We start from the raw sequence: 16,979 nt of genomic DNA on the forward strand, positions 1-16,979 counted from the left end.
CTATTAGAGGGCGCGGCCACGGCCGTTTTTTTTTAACTTAGCTAAACGGTGCTTCTTTCTACTGTATTCTTCTCTACCAAATTTCAGTTCTTTAGCTTAATCAAGTGCATAGTTATTGCACTTTATGTTTCTATCAGCCTTGCTTTTTTGGCAAGGAATATAGGTATCAAGTTTCATCAAGATATCTAAATGTTTCCACGAGTTAGAGCTTACACGAATAGACGGACAGATTTCAACTCGTCTCAACATCGTGTTCATTTATATACATACTACTGTTGAAAAGTGAATTTTGTCCATTTTATCTCCTTCAAAGTAATCCCCTCCCGCTGCAATATACTTATGCCAACGAATTTTCCAGTCATCGTAGCACTTGAAAAAATCCTCCGTCGTGATTTCACTTTTAGAGCTTCATAAAACGTATTTTTGAAAAATTTAAATTATAACAGACAATACATAAATTCGCGAGGAAAGTTATATCGAAAATGGATGAAAGCAACAAAAGGACCCCGAATTTCACCGCTAGCGAGTCGGAGCTCCTATTGGAACTGGTGGAAATCCCAATCTGATTCCATATTTTTTCACAAAAAAAAAAAATTTTTTGTTTCTTATTATTCTTTTTTTGACAAATATCTAAAAATTCAAAGCAAAAATCAGCTGTTACTTAAGCACTGCTTAAGTCTCCCATTTTCAGTAGTTAAGCATAACTTAAGTATGAACTGTACAACACTATTTTCCTGTTTTATCTTAAGTACAACGTAAGTAAGGACTGTAAAATCGGGCATATATCTATCTCGAATAGGTAAAACCTTTAGGTGAAAAAAGCTATTAAACTCTGTAGTGTTGCAAGAGTATACAAATAATGTAAAAAAAAAAACGAATTATACCAAATATTGTATTTTAGTAAGGTAGATAGGGGATTTTTCAATTACCTAATATGTGCATAATCGTATGAACGTTTATTAAATCCATATGGCTTAACACGTTACCTAATTTGAATGTAATGTCACTTAGTGAAATCACTCAAATGAATTTAACACTTAATTTCGATAGTAATTGGAATAATTTAGAATAGCTAAACCCAAAATCTGCAATACAAAGCATAATAAAATTATTTCCAAAGAAGGTCCCAATAAAAATTCATGTGCAAACATTATACTTGTATATTGGTATTTTTTTTTTTTTCAAAATACTTTAAATGCATTTAACAGAAGATTATTTTGAGACTCCAGCGGATTCTTTAGTGGTTATTTATTTATTGATAAGAGCAAAGTTGTGAAAATTTAATTTTTAGAATACATACATATATGTATATTACGTATTTGTGGAAGAAATTGGTACTGATAAGAAGTGTCCGCCTGTATTTATAAAGTTTCGAATTAAAATCATATATATATATAATTATATAAATATATATATGTACATATGTACATGACATATTTATATACATATATACTTTTTATAATTCAAAACATTGATAAGAAACCGCTTGTCATTTTCTCCTGGGATTTTGGCGAAAAATAAACAATTTAAAATGATTTACGTGAATTCAATCTTAAATCAGTTCTAATTGGACCGGTATCGACGATCGATCGCTGTGTGTTTACTCCAACTTTACTGACGTTGAGATCCTTTTACGTTTAGCGCAGAGAATAGCGAATTTTTACAAACAATGGTTATAGAAACTTGGAAACAGTCAGGAATTGCAACCAAATTTCCTACTTATAGAAATTCGAAACTTATCACAACAAAAGGGTGAGTAGAGTAACTTTTTTTAATGCTTTTCGCCGAAAGAATTGCAATCAGTTGCTTTTTTTATTAGCTGTAGATTTTATTTCAATATTGCATCTCTTCGTTTGTGGGAAATTTACTATAATCTACGTCTGCATAACACTTTCCTTTCACGGTGTCATATCAGGTGGTCAAATAATCGGTCACAAGCGTCGATCGATGAGACTGTGCATTACTATTACTATAAACTTTCATCTTCGCGATATTCGGGCGAAATGTTCGGTCAAAATTCGATAAACCAATGTTTTTGAGATGTACAATTCCATTTCCATGAAAATTTTAAAACAAAATTTAATGTTGGCTCTTTGTTCGAAGCTCATTTTCGTACCGATAACTCAAACATACTGACACTTAAAACGCAATAACTTCTCTTCCAATCCATGAAATGTCATGAAATTCTCACTGGACAATCGATAAAGATAGTAACAGTCGACATATAGATGGCGCCACCATGGGGCGCTAGATTCAAAAAGTCCATCAGACACATGGTAAATTGAAATCACCCAAATGCATATATACGGATAAGTACGACTGGGGATACTGACATATGGTTTTATTTGATATGGGAGGGAGTTTCCCTAACTCTCGAAATTTCATCAATTGTAAATTGAGGTATTCTGTTACGATTTCTTCATCTTGAGGTGTTATGGTTTTAACTGGTTCAGCAGGTTTTATTTGAGTTTTGGTCTACTCTTCGCAAATTCTTGTAATTTCACAATTTGATTGGTTTGTTGACAGTTGTAGCCTATTTTGTGTTCTAGACGCTATGAATGATTAAGGCTCTAAGTTTACAGAGCTCTTCTGGGTGATAGATGGGGACAACTGTTGTGAGTAGTAGTACTCTCTTTAAAATTTCTTACATGCATATATTCTTATTCTAAATATCTAGATATAAGACATATTAAAGACAAATTAAATTTAGAAGATAAAGTTTTGGAACTTTTGCAAATTTTTCCAAATGTTAAATGTGTAATTATAGATAATGAGCCAGGCTTAAGTACAATATAGTTCAAGTTGATGGAAAGGTTAAACATACAAATTTATTATTGCACACCATGTCATAGTACCAGCAATGGTCAAATACAAAGAGTTCATTCAACTCTAATAGAATTTTCCAGATGTTTAAAGCAAGAACACAGTTTAATAAGTAGTTTTGAATCGTTTTGAATTACTCAGGAGTATAATAAAAGAATTCACTCAAGAAAAAAACCTTGTACTATTTTATTTAATAATAAAAGTCACTAAAATATGAAAGATGTACTAAAGAATGCTCCAAAAAATGTTAAAGCAAAAATGATTTAAGAAAGTTATCATAAAGGTTTACTTTGGAACGCACCTTGTATGTTTTAGTGCTGGACCCAGAATACTACATATACTTAGATAATGCACATTTTAAGTGTGAGATAAAACTAATTTATGCAGCTTACTATTACAAAAAATGTCTTCTGGAAATTCACTAAATAGCAGATTTTAATATTAGTTTCATTAAATTTTCGTTGCATCATTATTATTTTAGATCGCAATTTTTATGATATATAATACATATATGTATGTAGAAATCTTGCTTATTTTTGGAAAACAGTATTCCACTAATTTTTCTAAGTATTTATATACAGGTGGAAGAAGTTATTCTAAGTCATATATTAAATTTTAATACATAAAATGCATATTTGACAACATTATTTATCAGCATTTGGAACGTAGGTTGTGAAACAAATTAAATAATCAGAATTTGTTCTCAGAACAATTTGTGATAAGCTTTCAACTTCTCATCGCGATGGCGTGGAATTTTGTGCAATGACAAATCACTTATATTATAAAAAAAGCTAAGTGTCAGATGCTCATCTTCATCATTTGTTAGACGAGATACGGTAATCCACAACTTCAGCTATGTATTAAATTCAAAAAAAGGATTACCTCACGCAGCCCTATATTAAGTTCAATATGATTAAGAAAATCAGGCACATTTTGAGGAAAAATTAATAAAAAAAACTGAACTACGGCGCAGCCTTTACATATGAATGTCTCATTTTAACTTAATAAATAACAAAATCTCAAAAATTTTTGTAAGTTATTTCATATAATCCACCTTATTCCTGTTATAGTTAGTAGGACCTGTAGTCCGATATGAACAATAACTTCAGAGATACTATGCGTAATTTAGAGCAAGTTTTGTGAAGATTTTGTCTTGTTTTCCACACAAGAACTTTACATTTTGATTAATCAGTTTGTATGCCAGCTAAGAATATTCTCTAGTGCAGCCTCGACCAGCTCCTACTATTTTTAGTCTTCGTTTTTTCACACCTACAGTTGAGCGATCGTTTTTTCACACCAACATGCCCGAAGCTTCGCAGCAAATTAGACACTCGCTACGGCAAAATTCGTTCTTGCACTGAGCAAAAAAATGGATCAATTTTTTATGTATGAAAATGAAAATAATCTTGCGCAATGCATGTTGTGCAAGAGTACTTTAAGAGTAAGCGTCTTTTCAATTTAGAAAAGCATTTTTTAAATTCTCATAAAGATATTTCTAATCTTGAAATTTCCGAAAGAGAAAACAAAATAGCGAATTTAAAAAAAATGAACATTTACAAAGCAGTTGATACTGAAGAAAAGGGTAAACAAAAGAAAAAGGCGTCGTTTATAGTTGCTCTTTATTTTCTGTGTAGCTGCTTTGTTTACTTTTTGTTTCGCTGCTTGCTTCGCTTCTTGTTCTTCTTAACTAACATTTGTATAATTTTGTGCGTGTGGTAGTTTGGTCGACACTGCTCTAGTGGTACGATATTGAGCGCGTGCAGAATTTCGGATTGTTATCTCTGAAAGATTAATTCGCGTGTACATACATATTTACGTATATAAACCAACGGTTGGAAATGCCTAAAACAACTCAGGTCATCACGCTGATCATTTAGATTCGAGAAGTATTCGAAAAATAACAGCAATTTTAAAACTAAAAGTTTCGACGAATTTTCGAGTCCAATTATCAAAACTTTGTTTTATTATGTTGATATACATACATTTCGGGGCAAATTAGGATAAAATTCTTAATATATGCATTGCTCACTTTATCTATAGTTATCGCTAAGGTGAGACGGTGAGGTTTGTTCGTGAACTCTAGGCAAAACACAATACTGTAACGATGGTCTAGCCTCCATATTTGTCAGACTCCGTGTGTCTTTTTTTATTTCAAAAATTGAAGAAAACCTTTAAGATACATTACCAGATAGATGAAAATCGCTGGAAGAACTAAAGGCTTGTGAAATGTTTCGATGATTGGGGAAGCTTACGTTCATAATATCGAGTGGGGAATATTTCAAAGGTGACAACAACATTGTTCGGGGTATGAAACAGCTAATTGAGTTCGGTATTTATTTTTTAAATTTTTACAATAATTAGGATCGTTTTATATTAACAGCATATTTGTATATGAGGAATACAATTTTCACAGAGAGATTTTGTAAAATAGATTTCTTCTTCTCGGCAGATGGCTCTTGGGCAAACAAAAAGACGACGAAGCGGAAGGCTTATGGCGAATATATGATGGAATTTATGATTTCACGGAATTCATTAATAAACACCCAGGGGGCGAATTTTGGTTAATAGAATCGAAGGTAAAAAATAATATGAATTCAATATGTAGTATACCTTGCTTGTACACTTAAATAATGTTATTAGGGTACCGACATTACCGAAGCATTTGAGGCCCATCATATCTCCAAGGGTCCCCATAAGTTACTTCAAAAATACAAAGTTCGTGATGCCAAAAAGCCGCGCATTTATACCCTCACTTTACATGAAGATGGATTCTATAAGACTTTGCGCGAACGTGTTCGTGAAACATTAAAAACCATTGATACCACTCCAAAGAAGAAAAGTGATGTTAGTTACACCTAATTTTCGTGAAAAGTAATTTTTAGCTAATAATTTGAATTTAATTTTCAGCTAATACACTTATCATTATTTGTGTCCATATTTATTTTCGCTGTATTAAGCGCCCGCCTGAATAGTATACTCTGCTTAGCGCTGGCCGGCACAGCACTTTGTTGGACTACCATTGTGGCGCATAACTATTTCCACAGACGAGACAACTGGCGGATGTACACGTTTAATATGAGCATGATGAACTTCTGCTCGTGGCGCATTTCCCATGCACTCTCCCACCATATTTACCCAAATTCATATTTAGATTTGGAATTGTCAATGTTTGAGCCGTTTGTTTGCTGGATTCCCAATCCTTATATAAAGAGCAAGATGATGCGTTACCTCTCAATCATCACAGAGCCATTGACTTATTGTATTGCTTTTCCATTACAAAAGGCAACCAGGTATTATTTAGATTTTCTCTAATTTTGAATGCTACGAATGTAATAATACATTTGTTTCAGAATTATTTACTCCCTACGTTATAACAACATCATGTACTGGCATGATATTTTGTCGCTCAGCATACCACTAGCAATATTTCTGTTCTCTGATCTCTCATTGCTTTTATCGCTGCGTCAGTGGATATTCATCACTATGATTGCCAGTTTTGCTTTCTGCGTTATTGGTTTGAATGCTGCTCATCACGACCCAGAGATCTATCACGAAGGTGATGCTGCTCGTGAAGATCGTGATTGGGGCCTCTTTCAAGTAGATACTATTATCGATCGTGGAGACTTGAAGGGATCGCAATTCTTGGTTTTAACACATTTCGGCGATCATATTTTGCATCATTTGTTCCCAACTTTGGATCACGGAATTTTGCCTCAACTCTATCCGGTTCTATATGAAACTCTCGATCAGTTTAAGGGGAAATTACGTGAGTGCAATCATTTGGAACATATGTTGGGACAGCATATGCAATTGCTACGTACCACGCCGAACACAAAGCCTCAGGGATCTTAAAATTAAGCATGATACTAGAAAGAATTGCGTTTAAAATAAAGTTTTTACTTCAATAACCTCTATAATCTGTTTCATAGATTTCGCTGAATTTCATGGCTAACAAAGGCCAGCTTTTATCGTTGTAGGAGTAAAATTAGTTTTATACTAATTTACTGCATGAAATTCCATTATTATTACAATAGCTATCATCAGAATGTAGATTTTTATTTTATACAAGCTGACCCTGCAAGCGTTGTCCTGCGTGAAATTTAGTGTTTTGAAATGAAAAGAAATTTATATTGTATATTGTATTAAAAATTATTTATTTGCGATTTTTCTAAATTTTTTTCAATGCAACGCAGCTTTATAAAAAACATTTTTTGCCTGTTTTGTACTGTATTCTCTGGGTTGACTCTGGATACACTCTTTGGCCTTCTCCAAATGAAATGCGATTGATTTCGTTAATATTATTATTATCCATGGTTACATTACCAGGACTGTTTGATACAATTGTCGTCATTGTACAGACGTGGTTACGAATTAAAGTTGTATATCCACTTATAAAGGGTGATTTTTTAAGAGCTTGATAACTTTTTTTTAAAAAAAAACGCATAAAATTTGCAAAATCTCATCGGTTCTTTATTTGAAACGTTAGATTGGTTCATGACATTTACTTTTTGAAGATAATTTCATTTAAATGTTGACCGCGGCTGCGTCTTAGGTGGTCCATTCGGAAAGTCCAATTTTGGGCAACTTTTTCGAGCATTTCGGCCGGAATAGCCCGAATTTCTTCGGAAATGTTGTCTTCCAAAGCTGGAATAGTTGCTGGCTTATTTCTGTAGACTTTAGACTTGACGTAGCCCCACAAAAAATAGTCTAAAGGCGTTAAATCGCATGATCTTGGTGGCCAACTTACGGGTCCATTTCTTGAGATGAATTGTTGTCCGAAGTTTTCCCTCAAAATGGCCATAGAATCGCGAGCTGTGTGGCATGTAGCGCCATCTTGTTAAACCACATGTCAACCAAGTTCAGTTCTTCCATTTTTGGCAACAAAAAGTTTGTTAGCATCGAACGATAGCGATCGCCATTCACCGTAACGTTGCGTCCAACAGCATCTTTGAAAAAATACGGTCCAATGATTCCACCAGCGTACAAACCACACCAAACAGTGCATTTTTCGGGATGCATGGGCAGTTCTTGAACGGCTTCTGGTTGCTCTTCACCCCAAATGCGGCAATTTTGCTTATTTACGTAGCCATTCAACCAGAAATGAGCCTCATCGCTGAACAAAACACGCGCGCGAAACACATTTCGAACCGAACACTGATTTTGGTAATAAAATTCAATGATTTGCAAGCGTTGCTCGTTAGTAAGTCTATTCATGATGAAATGTCAAAGCATACTGAGCATCTTTCTTCTTGACACCATGTCTGAAATCCCACGTGATCTGTCAAATACTAATGCATGAAAATCCTAACCTCAAAAAAATCACCCGTTAGTTAAAATAATAGGTGTGATTTTAGCTGGTATTGTTTGGTCGACAAATGGTTTTGTAACTGTTACTTTTTTATATCGTTATACTCTAGTGTTGTAAACGAATGAGTAGAGCGCCAGTATCAAGAACTTGTATTATTATTTTATTAATTTTACTTATTAATGACAAGCTACATTAACTGGGTTGACCAAAAAAATGAGTGTAAGAAATATAAAAAAATTATTGGTTATTTCGAAGTATTTTTCATGAAAATTTAAGTATTGGAGTATTTGTAATTGTATATTCCTTTGAACACTATTATACTGGAAAGAAGAAATTATTTAGAATGGATAGCAAAAGCTACTGCACCTACATACATATGTAGAGCGTCGAAAAAAATAGCTTGATGAAGAAAAAATATAAATATTCCTTGCAAATTTATTAGAGCGGTCGAAAAACTTTGTAATCAATGCTCTAAAGAAAAACAATTAAAAGGAAACGTGGTAAGCCAAGAAAAACTGACCTGATTGATGATGGCCGTATACTTTTTATGACAAATAAGAACTCTTTTGTGACTTCAAGACCTACCGAGGCGTAAAGCTGGAAAAACTCCTCTTCTACGAAAGGTTCACATACAGAAGGAAAAAACTTTTGTCGCTGACCATAAAAATTGGTGCTGTGGCATCGGAGAAAAAAAGTGGGACATTATTTTATTCAGTGATGAAGTTATGATTAATATTTACGGAAATGATTGCAAAAGAACTGTCCGCCGGCCTAAAGGTAAATACACCACAAAGACAATTAAACATCGGGGTCGGAAACATATTGGTATGGCGATGTTTCGCAAGGAAAAGCGTCAGTCTTTTATTTTTGATAAAGGACACAATGACCGCCGTTGTGTACAGAGATATTTTGCAAAACGTTATGATACGAGTACTATATTCTAAAGAAAAAATACTGATGAGATTGTGTTATCAACAAGAGTGGTTCAAAGATGCAAATGGGACCTGTATGCAATGGCTTAGCCATCCCTTGTCCCCAACCCGCATGAGAACTTGTGGAGTGACCTTAAGAGGTTGATTGGCAGACTTTTTATATCAAAAATAATTGGAAAGCTTATAAAAAACTACGGAGGATAAATGGTTATTAAAAATTCGTTGTTGGAATCAAGCATAACTTAATTTTTTTCGTTTTTATTCAGGAAAAAATATTTTACACCTATTGCTATATTTTGTTTTGAAGAAAGGAAAACTGCTTTTAACTTTTATTTTGTCTATTATTTTGTTCAGCTAACGGTTTGTTTGCTATTTACCTTTAATCAGGATGAAAAGACAAGACATGATGGGCGAGCCCACTCCCCACATAATGGATATGGTGTAAGCTACTAAAAGGGCTGAATTATCATAACAAATATTTCAGAATCATTATTTTTCACAGCCGAAATTCAATTCTCAAGAACTGCTGCACCAATTTGGTTCATAATATTATATACATATGTAATTCTAAAAGAAGAGCTGTTACAAACTTGATCTTAGTTCTTAAGGGACTGCAGGTATAAAAATGAAGGGGAGGGGAATAGAGGGGACAACAGCAGCTGTTGAGTGTTGTTAATACGGGCCCTAACAGAATATTACACGTGGCAACGTGCTAGGCTTAATACGTAGCTGTTGTTGTTCGCTCCGAAAAAAAATAATTTCTAATTATTGTTTATTTACAATTAATATCTACATCTATATAAATAAAAATGAATCGCCAAAATGTATGTACGCTCATAACTTTCATACGACTGAACCAAATTTGATAATTCTTTTTTTAAAATGTTCGTTGAGGTTCAGAGATGGTTTCTGCGGAGAAAAAAATTCGAATAATTGCCGGAAAACCCCTAAAAACAGCCCTTTTTTTTCTCATACAAACGAATGAATGTTTGTTTTTTAGTAACGCTAAGAGAACGGCTGAACCAATATTAATGAAATTTTCAAGAGAATGTTCTGTGTGAATCGGGGAAGGTTTAGAAATAAAAATTCTGTATGTCTTTCATGAGGAAAAGTCGGAAAATTGAAAAATTCCAAAAAGTTAATTTTATCCATACAAATTTTTTCATTCAATTTTTTGTTTTGTTTTTCAATTATTTAGATCTTTCAAATTTGCCGTTTGCTTCAAAAATGTTTGAAAATTATTCAGTGAAAATGTTATGTGTGTTGCAAACAAAGTGATCAATTACAGATTGAAATTTGTTACGATGCCATGAAGAGGTCGCACAGTGGCATTTCGGCGGAAAAAATAGGATTTTTCCACTTTCCAATTTCAAAACTTTAATAATTCTGTTTTGTAAACAAATATTTGGATAAGAAAAATTCAACAAGGTTTTTTATAAAAAGTGAAATTTTATAGTTAAAAAATCTAACAGAAGTCGACGGAAAGTTATTCAATAAAATCAGATTAAAATTAATGTCCAAATACAGAATTTTTTTTGTGTGTAAGTTTACAGCTATGACTTTTCTCTTATTTTTTTAGTGAATATATAGCACCTACTTGTTTATAAAAAAAAAAATTTATTGAAATTGGCAAAGTAAGGTAATTTTTATAATTTTTCAAAAATTATACTAAAAATATTAACTTTTTATTTTTTGATGGAAAAAAACTTTGTGTGCTTTGCCTTGCTTAGCCCTCCTTCTATAAAAAAATGAAAGTTCCGAGTCTGTAATTTCAATTAAAAAAAAAACAACCGCCAATTACCGTCCCTTTTAGTAACATCGATTTTAATTTCATTTCTTCAACAGACTTCTTATAATTTCGGATCCTTACATAAGTAGCTTAAGGCGTCATTCGAACAAAATTTCCTTAGAACTAGATTCCATTGTTAAAGATATGGTGCTTGCATAATATTACAAATAAAAACTAACACATTTTTTCGCCTGTTACATATTCAATTAAAACATTGCATATTATATTGGATTTTTATCAAGGTAAAGGTATAAATAACGTCACTTTGCGTTTAAGTTTAATTTTTTTCATCAGGAGAACTCAATTAAGAAGTGTCCCGAATTTCAAGTCCCTAGGTCCAAAAATAAAAATTTTGGCAATTGCAGTTATATGGGAGATGGGTGTGGCAGTGGGCGGTTTTCCAAGATTTTTTCAAAATTTCTTAATTTAGTCCAGAGAAGTGTTTCTGCAAAGTTTCATTGTTGTACGACCACTCCTTCAAATTTTTTCCAAGAAATGTATGGAGCGATGCCACTGTGGGTCGCGCTAATATCGGTCGGCGTTCTTTTTGGCATCAACAGACATTAGCAGCCCAAGGCACATGTACGAGTACTCCCAGAATGCGATGACATACGTGCGGTATTATGGACCGCTGTCAATCAGCAAGCGATCGTCACGATGTCAGAGCAAGACTTTTCAAGCAACAGCTTCGATGGACTTTATCTTGAAGCAACATATATGTATATGGTGCAGTCAGTTGCTAGATGTATTCTGTTGAGTGGCAAAAGAGAGGTTTGCCGCACGCACACATTATTCTTTGGATGGTGGTTACACCAGATCAAATTGATGAAATTACGAGTATTTAATTATGCGGAAATTCCTAATGCAAAGAAAGAAGATCCAGTATTATACAAGTGATGAAAACCAATAAGGTTCATGGAACTTGCGGACACCACAATCCCACTTCGATTTGTGTGTAAATGCACGAAACAGTATCCACGTGCTTTTCTTTTGGAAATGATGGATATCCACTGTATCGGCGTCGCTCACCAGACGACAATGGCGTGAGTTAGAGGAGTGAATATCGAAGTTGACAACACATGGATCGTACTATATTCACCATCATTGTCTAATTCACATTCAAAACTCATATCAATGTTGAGTATTGCAGTTTGGTGTAATCGATAAAAAACGTTTGTATGTACATCACCAAAGGAAGCAACATGGCGGTTATTAGTCTTGAACGATACCGTCGATACGTGAACTGCACTAAAGCGCTTTGCATTTACTTTTGCAATTCATGAACGTTTTCCGACTGTTGTGCATCTAGCAGTTAATTTGGAGAATGGCCAAATAGTGTATTTCAACCCAGAGAATACAATACAGCTGGTGGAAACACCGCCAGAAACAAAATTAACATTGACGAGTTTTTTCTCTACTTTCGTCAGTGATCCGTTTGCGAGAACATTGCTCTATTCGGAAATACCTTGATATTATGCATGGAATGCATCGTCGGAGAAATAGTTACACAGAAAGCAAGGCCAACCAGTAGATGAACATCCAGGTGTGTTATCAACTAATACTAATATTAGGACGAATTTACACAATCCACCCGAAAAATGACGATTGTTTCTACCTTCGGTTGCTATTGATTAATGTACGTGGTTCCACTTCATTTGAGTCATTGCGTACTCTGAATGATATGGTGTATGCAACTTTTTGAAAAGCAAGCCAGCAATTACAATTGCTGGAAAATGATAATCACTGGAATGCAAATGAAGTTCGCACACTTTTCGTGATAATCATTTCGACATATCAGCTTCAAATCTGCGTCTGTTATGGGATACGAACAAAAATGACATTGCCGAAGACATTTTACATCGTCTTCACTAAAAATGGGAAAGGGATCAATTTCGGTTGATACTTCCGATGGTTTGATATCAATTCCATCTGCCGTTTATCGATTCACGAAAGATGAACTCATCACGAATGTGTATCCGAATATTGGCCAAATTATCGTAACTGCGATTCCTTAAGTGTACGCGCAATGTTAGCTGCCAAAAATACCGATGTTGTTGACTTAAACTGGAAAATTCAAAAGACGACGCCGTGAATTATCCAGTGGTATTTCTAAATTCTTTGACAGGTTTGGTATGCCACCGTATCATTTGCGTCTCAAAGTAGGATCCGTCGTTATTATGTTTCGCAATCTTCATGCGCCGAAAGTGTGTAATGGAACCCGACTGATTGTGACGCACCTATCGAATACAAGGGGGAGAATAATTCTTCTTCTTAATTGGGGAGAATGCTTGATTCTACGAATTCCTTTGAGGTCTAACGATTTCTCATTTAAGTTCAAACGTATTCCGTTTCCAGTGAAAATTGCATTTGTGATGTCAGTCAACCGGACCTAAAGAAAGTCGCATAGTGTGAGGCATAAATTTGGAAATGCTATGTTTTTCACACGGCCGTGGCGTGCTCATGAGTTGGAAGCCATCTTTTCTGTACACGGGAACAGAAACCAAAAAATGTTGTTTATAAAGCTGCGTTACATGAAAAAAAAGCAAAAACAAAAATGAAGCGATAAATTTAACTTTCTTTTCATTTCAAAATACATAATTTCACGCAGGACAACGGCTGCGGGGTCAGCTGGTCTGTTTATAAAATATTTCCCACGTTTTAATATGTCTACTCATGTGCTCGTTTTCCAGATGGGGTATGGTAAATTTATCCCATCATGGTACATATGCCTGTGGTGGATTTACCCCATGGGGCACATATGCCGGCGAAGCAACCCCACCAGTGTGGCGGATGTGCCCCAGGTGCAGGCATGCTTCAAAACTCACTTTGTTTTTACACTCTCCAGCACTTTATCAAAACCTTTTTTGTATTTTTACTAAAAGCAATATAGTCGGTATCACACTTATGAAAATCTTTTACTCAACACCTTAATTGACAAAGTTATTACAAAATATACGAACTTTAAAAACTTTCCACTGCAACACAAAAAACGGAATAAACGCGACTATTTACGATTACTTACAAACTTCAACTTCCAAAGTAAGTTAAACAAGAGGTGGTCAGATGAAGCAAACATTATCGATAATTCAAGTTCGATTGCTATACTGAGTTTAGAGATAACCATGGGTGGCGAATGTGCCCCAGTGGCGAATGCTCCCCCTTCTACCCTATGTATAATCTGCCCTATTATATTTTATTTATTACAGAAACTTTACTAAATTCCTGATTCAATTGATAAAACAGCCAAAGCTGGACGTCTTTCCTGGCTCATCTTCTTTCTCAAATAGGTATACTCTTGCAAAATAAAAACAAAATGGATAAGAAATTTTGGAAAGTGGGTTGGAGTTGTGGGTGGATGGAAACCCGGCTCCAGAAACATAAAATTTGTCTCGGCTGATTTTGGTTTTTCTAACAAATCTTATGCCGAATAACATACATACATATATACGTAGGTCAGTGTATAAATCATATATGGTGTATGTATGTATATATAAAAATGCTTAGATTTCGATTCTCTGGTTGACGCTTTACATCATAAGGTATTTCCCTGGCTTTGATTCCAACAAGTTGAAAGAGTTTAAAATGTTCGGTTGCACCCGAACTTAGCTCTTTCTTGCTTGTTTTTATTTATGGCTGCACTTACCTGAATTGTTAACAAAATTCGGATGACAATGTAAATATTTGACGTGTGTATATACTTATGTGTACGTGTGTATACCCTATACTTATATACTTATGACAGCAGCTATTTCACATCTATAATAAAGTGGAGTAAATTTGGAATAATTTTATTTAATTCTTCAAATAATCAAAAGGTTGGAAGTCACTACTCTCACCCACACGCAGGACGTTAAGTAAATCGTAACAATGTTTTAATATTAGCTCCTCTGCTGTATTTTTTAGCTAAAAATAAAACCGAAATCTTCAAAACGTTGATTTAACGACGTAAATTTTAATTTCACATTTTTTATTATAGAATCAATCATGGTGTAAAAATATCTGTTTGATACTGGCTTTTAGGAAACTGTATAGCTGCTTTCAATCATAATCTTTTTGGCTAATCTTTTATTCCTAAACTCTTTTGTCAGGTCATAACATCAGACAGGGATTTTTCGAATTCCCGATACTCTTTTATTCATTCACAAACTGTGTGTAAATATTCAAGAGCAATGTTTTAATGAATTTGTATTGATTGTCATAATTTACTTATCACATTAACACGCGATAATATTTCGTATCACATTTGTAAAGAAACAATAAATAAAACTTAACATTTCATTTAGTATCGAAGCGCAATCACTGAGAGTGTCTGATTGCTCCGTTTGATTTTTTAGCTTTACGACTTTCATTGTTCTCGTAAAGTAGGATCAAATTTTGATATCACTTTAAATAAATCTATGAAATTACCGGAATTCTTAATGATATTATCTGTCTTGAGAGATTCTCTATGGCTTCTAAATGTAAGATTATGAGAGGCTAAAAAATAATTATATCAATTATTCTCTCTAACAAGTTGTGCCAATGCTTTTGAGATTCACTTATTAGCCTTTCGTTTTCTTGATCTACTGTTTTACCTTGATTTATTCCTTTCTCCAAAGTTAACCATTGGATCATGTGTATGTGCCATATGTTCTTTGTTATTCTCATGTCCATATAAAATGCTACTTAGTGTTCCCAGTCACAACACCCTACTTGCACCACCTCAGTTTGTGAATTGCCAAGCAGTCTGAATGAAAAACAGTAAACTTTACTTTGGGAATTGGAATAAACTAACCCGCGTCACTAGCACAAATGATACACTGCGTACAATACGCAGTCCAGATCTCCATTATCCACTATTACACCAAATTCAATCTTCTATTGCAAAACTTTTGGACCCCGCATGATGGCCCTCGCCAATTATGATACAAGTCAAAACCCTGATACAAGAATAATGGCTAGATGGGACCGACTAGGACGAACTAGTAAAAGCACTTCGTTTAGTGGCCGAGTTCGCATGCAATCTAAATGATATCTCACAAATACAAATCCCACAATGAGTAAATTTTGTCCCAGATCACTTGCACCACTACATATATATGCATAGATTGGCACACAAAGTAACAATGCGACCACAAGCCACTTACATTAGTAAGTGGCTTTAACGACTTGAACTTTGTGGCGCTCTACTACTTTCCAAGTTAGTATCCATGGTGCGAATGCATTTATATATGTCAAAATTCAAATTACATCTGTCGTCCAATTCCGAAATTGTACTAGCACGGTTAGAAAAACCACCACGTGCATGGAAGACGTATACTTTCAATCGATCGTCTCAAATACTTGACTTAGTAGGATTAGCCATTGGCCATATAGCCAGTGCTGACAATCCTGCTGCCCTAGGTACAAGAGGAGAGAAACCTCTGCACCTCATCCCATACTGGGGCAGCATATAAAATTATTGAGCTCATCGCTTTTGCGATTAGAAGTTGATGGCTGGAGCACACACAGCCTCTATTTGCCATCATTCTTGATAGGACATTGTAAATTTATTTGTTTTATTTGATGTGTATGCCAAGTGTTCCTTGAATTTCAGTTGGCAGTCCAATATTACCCCTAAATACTTCAATTGTTGCTGTGAAGTAACCGCTCTCTTATAGTGAGAGTTATTTTTTCCTCAATTTTCCTGGTGCTTATGAGCAATACTTCTGTCTTGTGCTCAGCCAGTTCCAAACTCATGGATGGAAACCACTGACGCGGACCAGTTATGTATTCGTTACATTTATTTTGAAGATCATCAAGTTGGAAGAGCGCCTAGTACAGAAACTAGTTGTGCTCCATTTAAAATAGGGTAGCTCGTGCCTTCGATGGTGTCGTAATCAGCCATCGATTTTCAAAATAACTCATAACAATATTTATGAGGTACTGGGGGCGCGTATTTTATATAGGGCTTCGAATATATTTGTTCATTTAGCTGAGTTGAATGCATTCTTCATATCCAGGGTAATCAGCGCACAATATTTTTTTGTACCACCTTTCCATCTTTTGCCGTTTACTGCACATTTTGCAGTGTCGACAACTTCTTTTAGCGCATCGATAGTGGACCTCTGTTTTCTGAAGCCGTATTATCTTTCTGGCAATCCGCGGG

The 16,979-nt window shown here is 34.6% G+C and overlaps 2 protein-coding genes across 2 annotated transcripts in view; both read left to right on the top strand.

The window, feature by feature from the left end:
* LOC125776853 (SAFB-like transcription modulator) overlaps positions 1 to 16,979 on the top strand; it is a 502,085-nt gene that overhangs the window by 192,041 nt on the left and 293,065 nt on the right. The window lies entirely within an intron of this gene.
* LOC105229562 (cytochrome b5-related protein) lies at positions 1,548 to 6,740 on the top strand. The gene is made up of 5 exons (XM_011209933.4): positions 1,548 to 1,752; positions 5,273 to 5,399; positions 5,464 to 5,667; positions 5,731 to 6,113; positions 6,174 to 6,740. The coding sequence occupies exons 1-5, from the start codon at positions 1,670 to 1,672 to the stop codon at positions 6,673 to 6,675; spliced, it is 1,299 nt and encodes a 432-aa protein (XP_011208235.1). The 5' UTR covers positions 1,548 to 1,669; the 3' UTR covers positions 6,676 to 6,740.

The sequence above is a fragment of the Bactrocera dorsalis genome, chromosome 1 (genome assembly GCF_023373825.1).
Source record: "Bactrocera dorsalis isolate Fly_Bdor chromosome 1, ASM2337382v1, whole genome shotgun sequence".
Lineage (NCBI taxonomy): Eukaryota > Metazoa > Arthropoda > Insecta > Diptera > Tephritidae > Bactrocera > Bactrocera dorsalis.

Coding starts and splice junctions, on each gene's coding strand:
- LOC105229562 (XM_011209933.4), top strand. CDS start 1,670: ATGGTTATAGAAACTTGGAAACAGTCAGGAATTGCAACCAAATTTCCT. Junction 5,668..5,730: donor CTCCAAAGAAGAAAAGTGAT/GTTAGTTACACC, acceptor TTTAATTTTCAG/CTAATACACTTATCATTATT. Junction 6,114..6,173: donor CCATTACAAAAGGCAACCAG/GTATTATTTAGA, acceptor CATTTGTTTCAG/AATTATTTACTCCCTACGTT.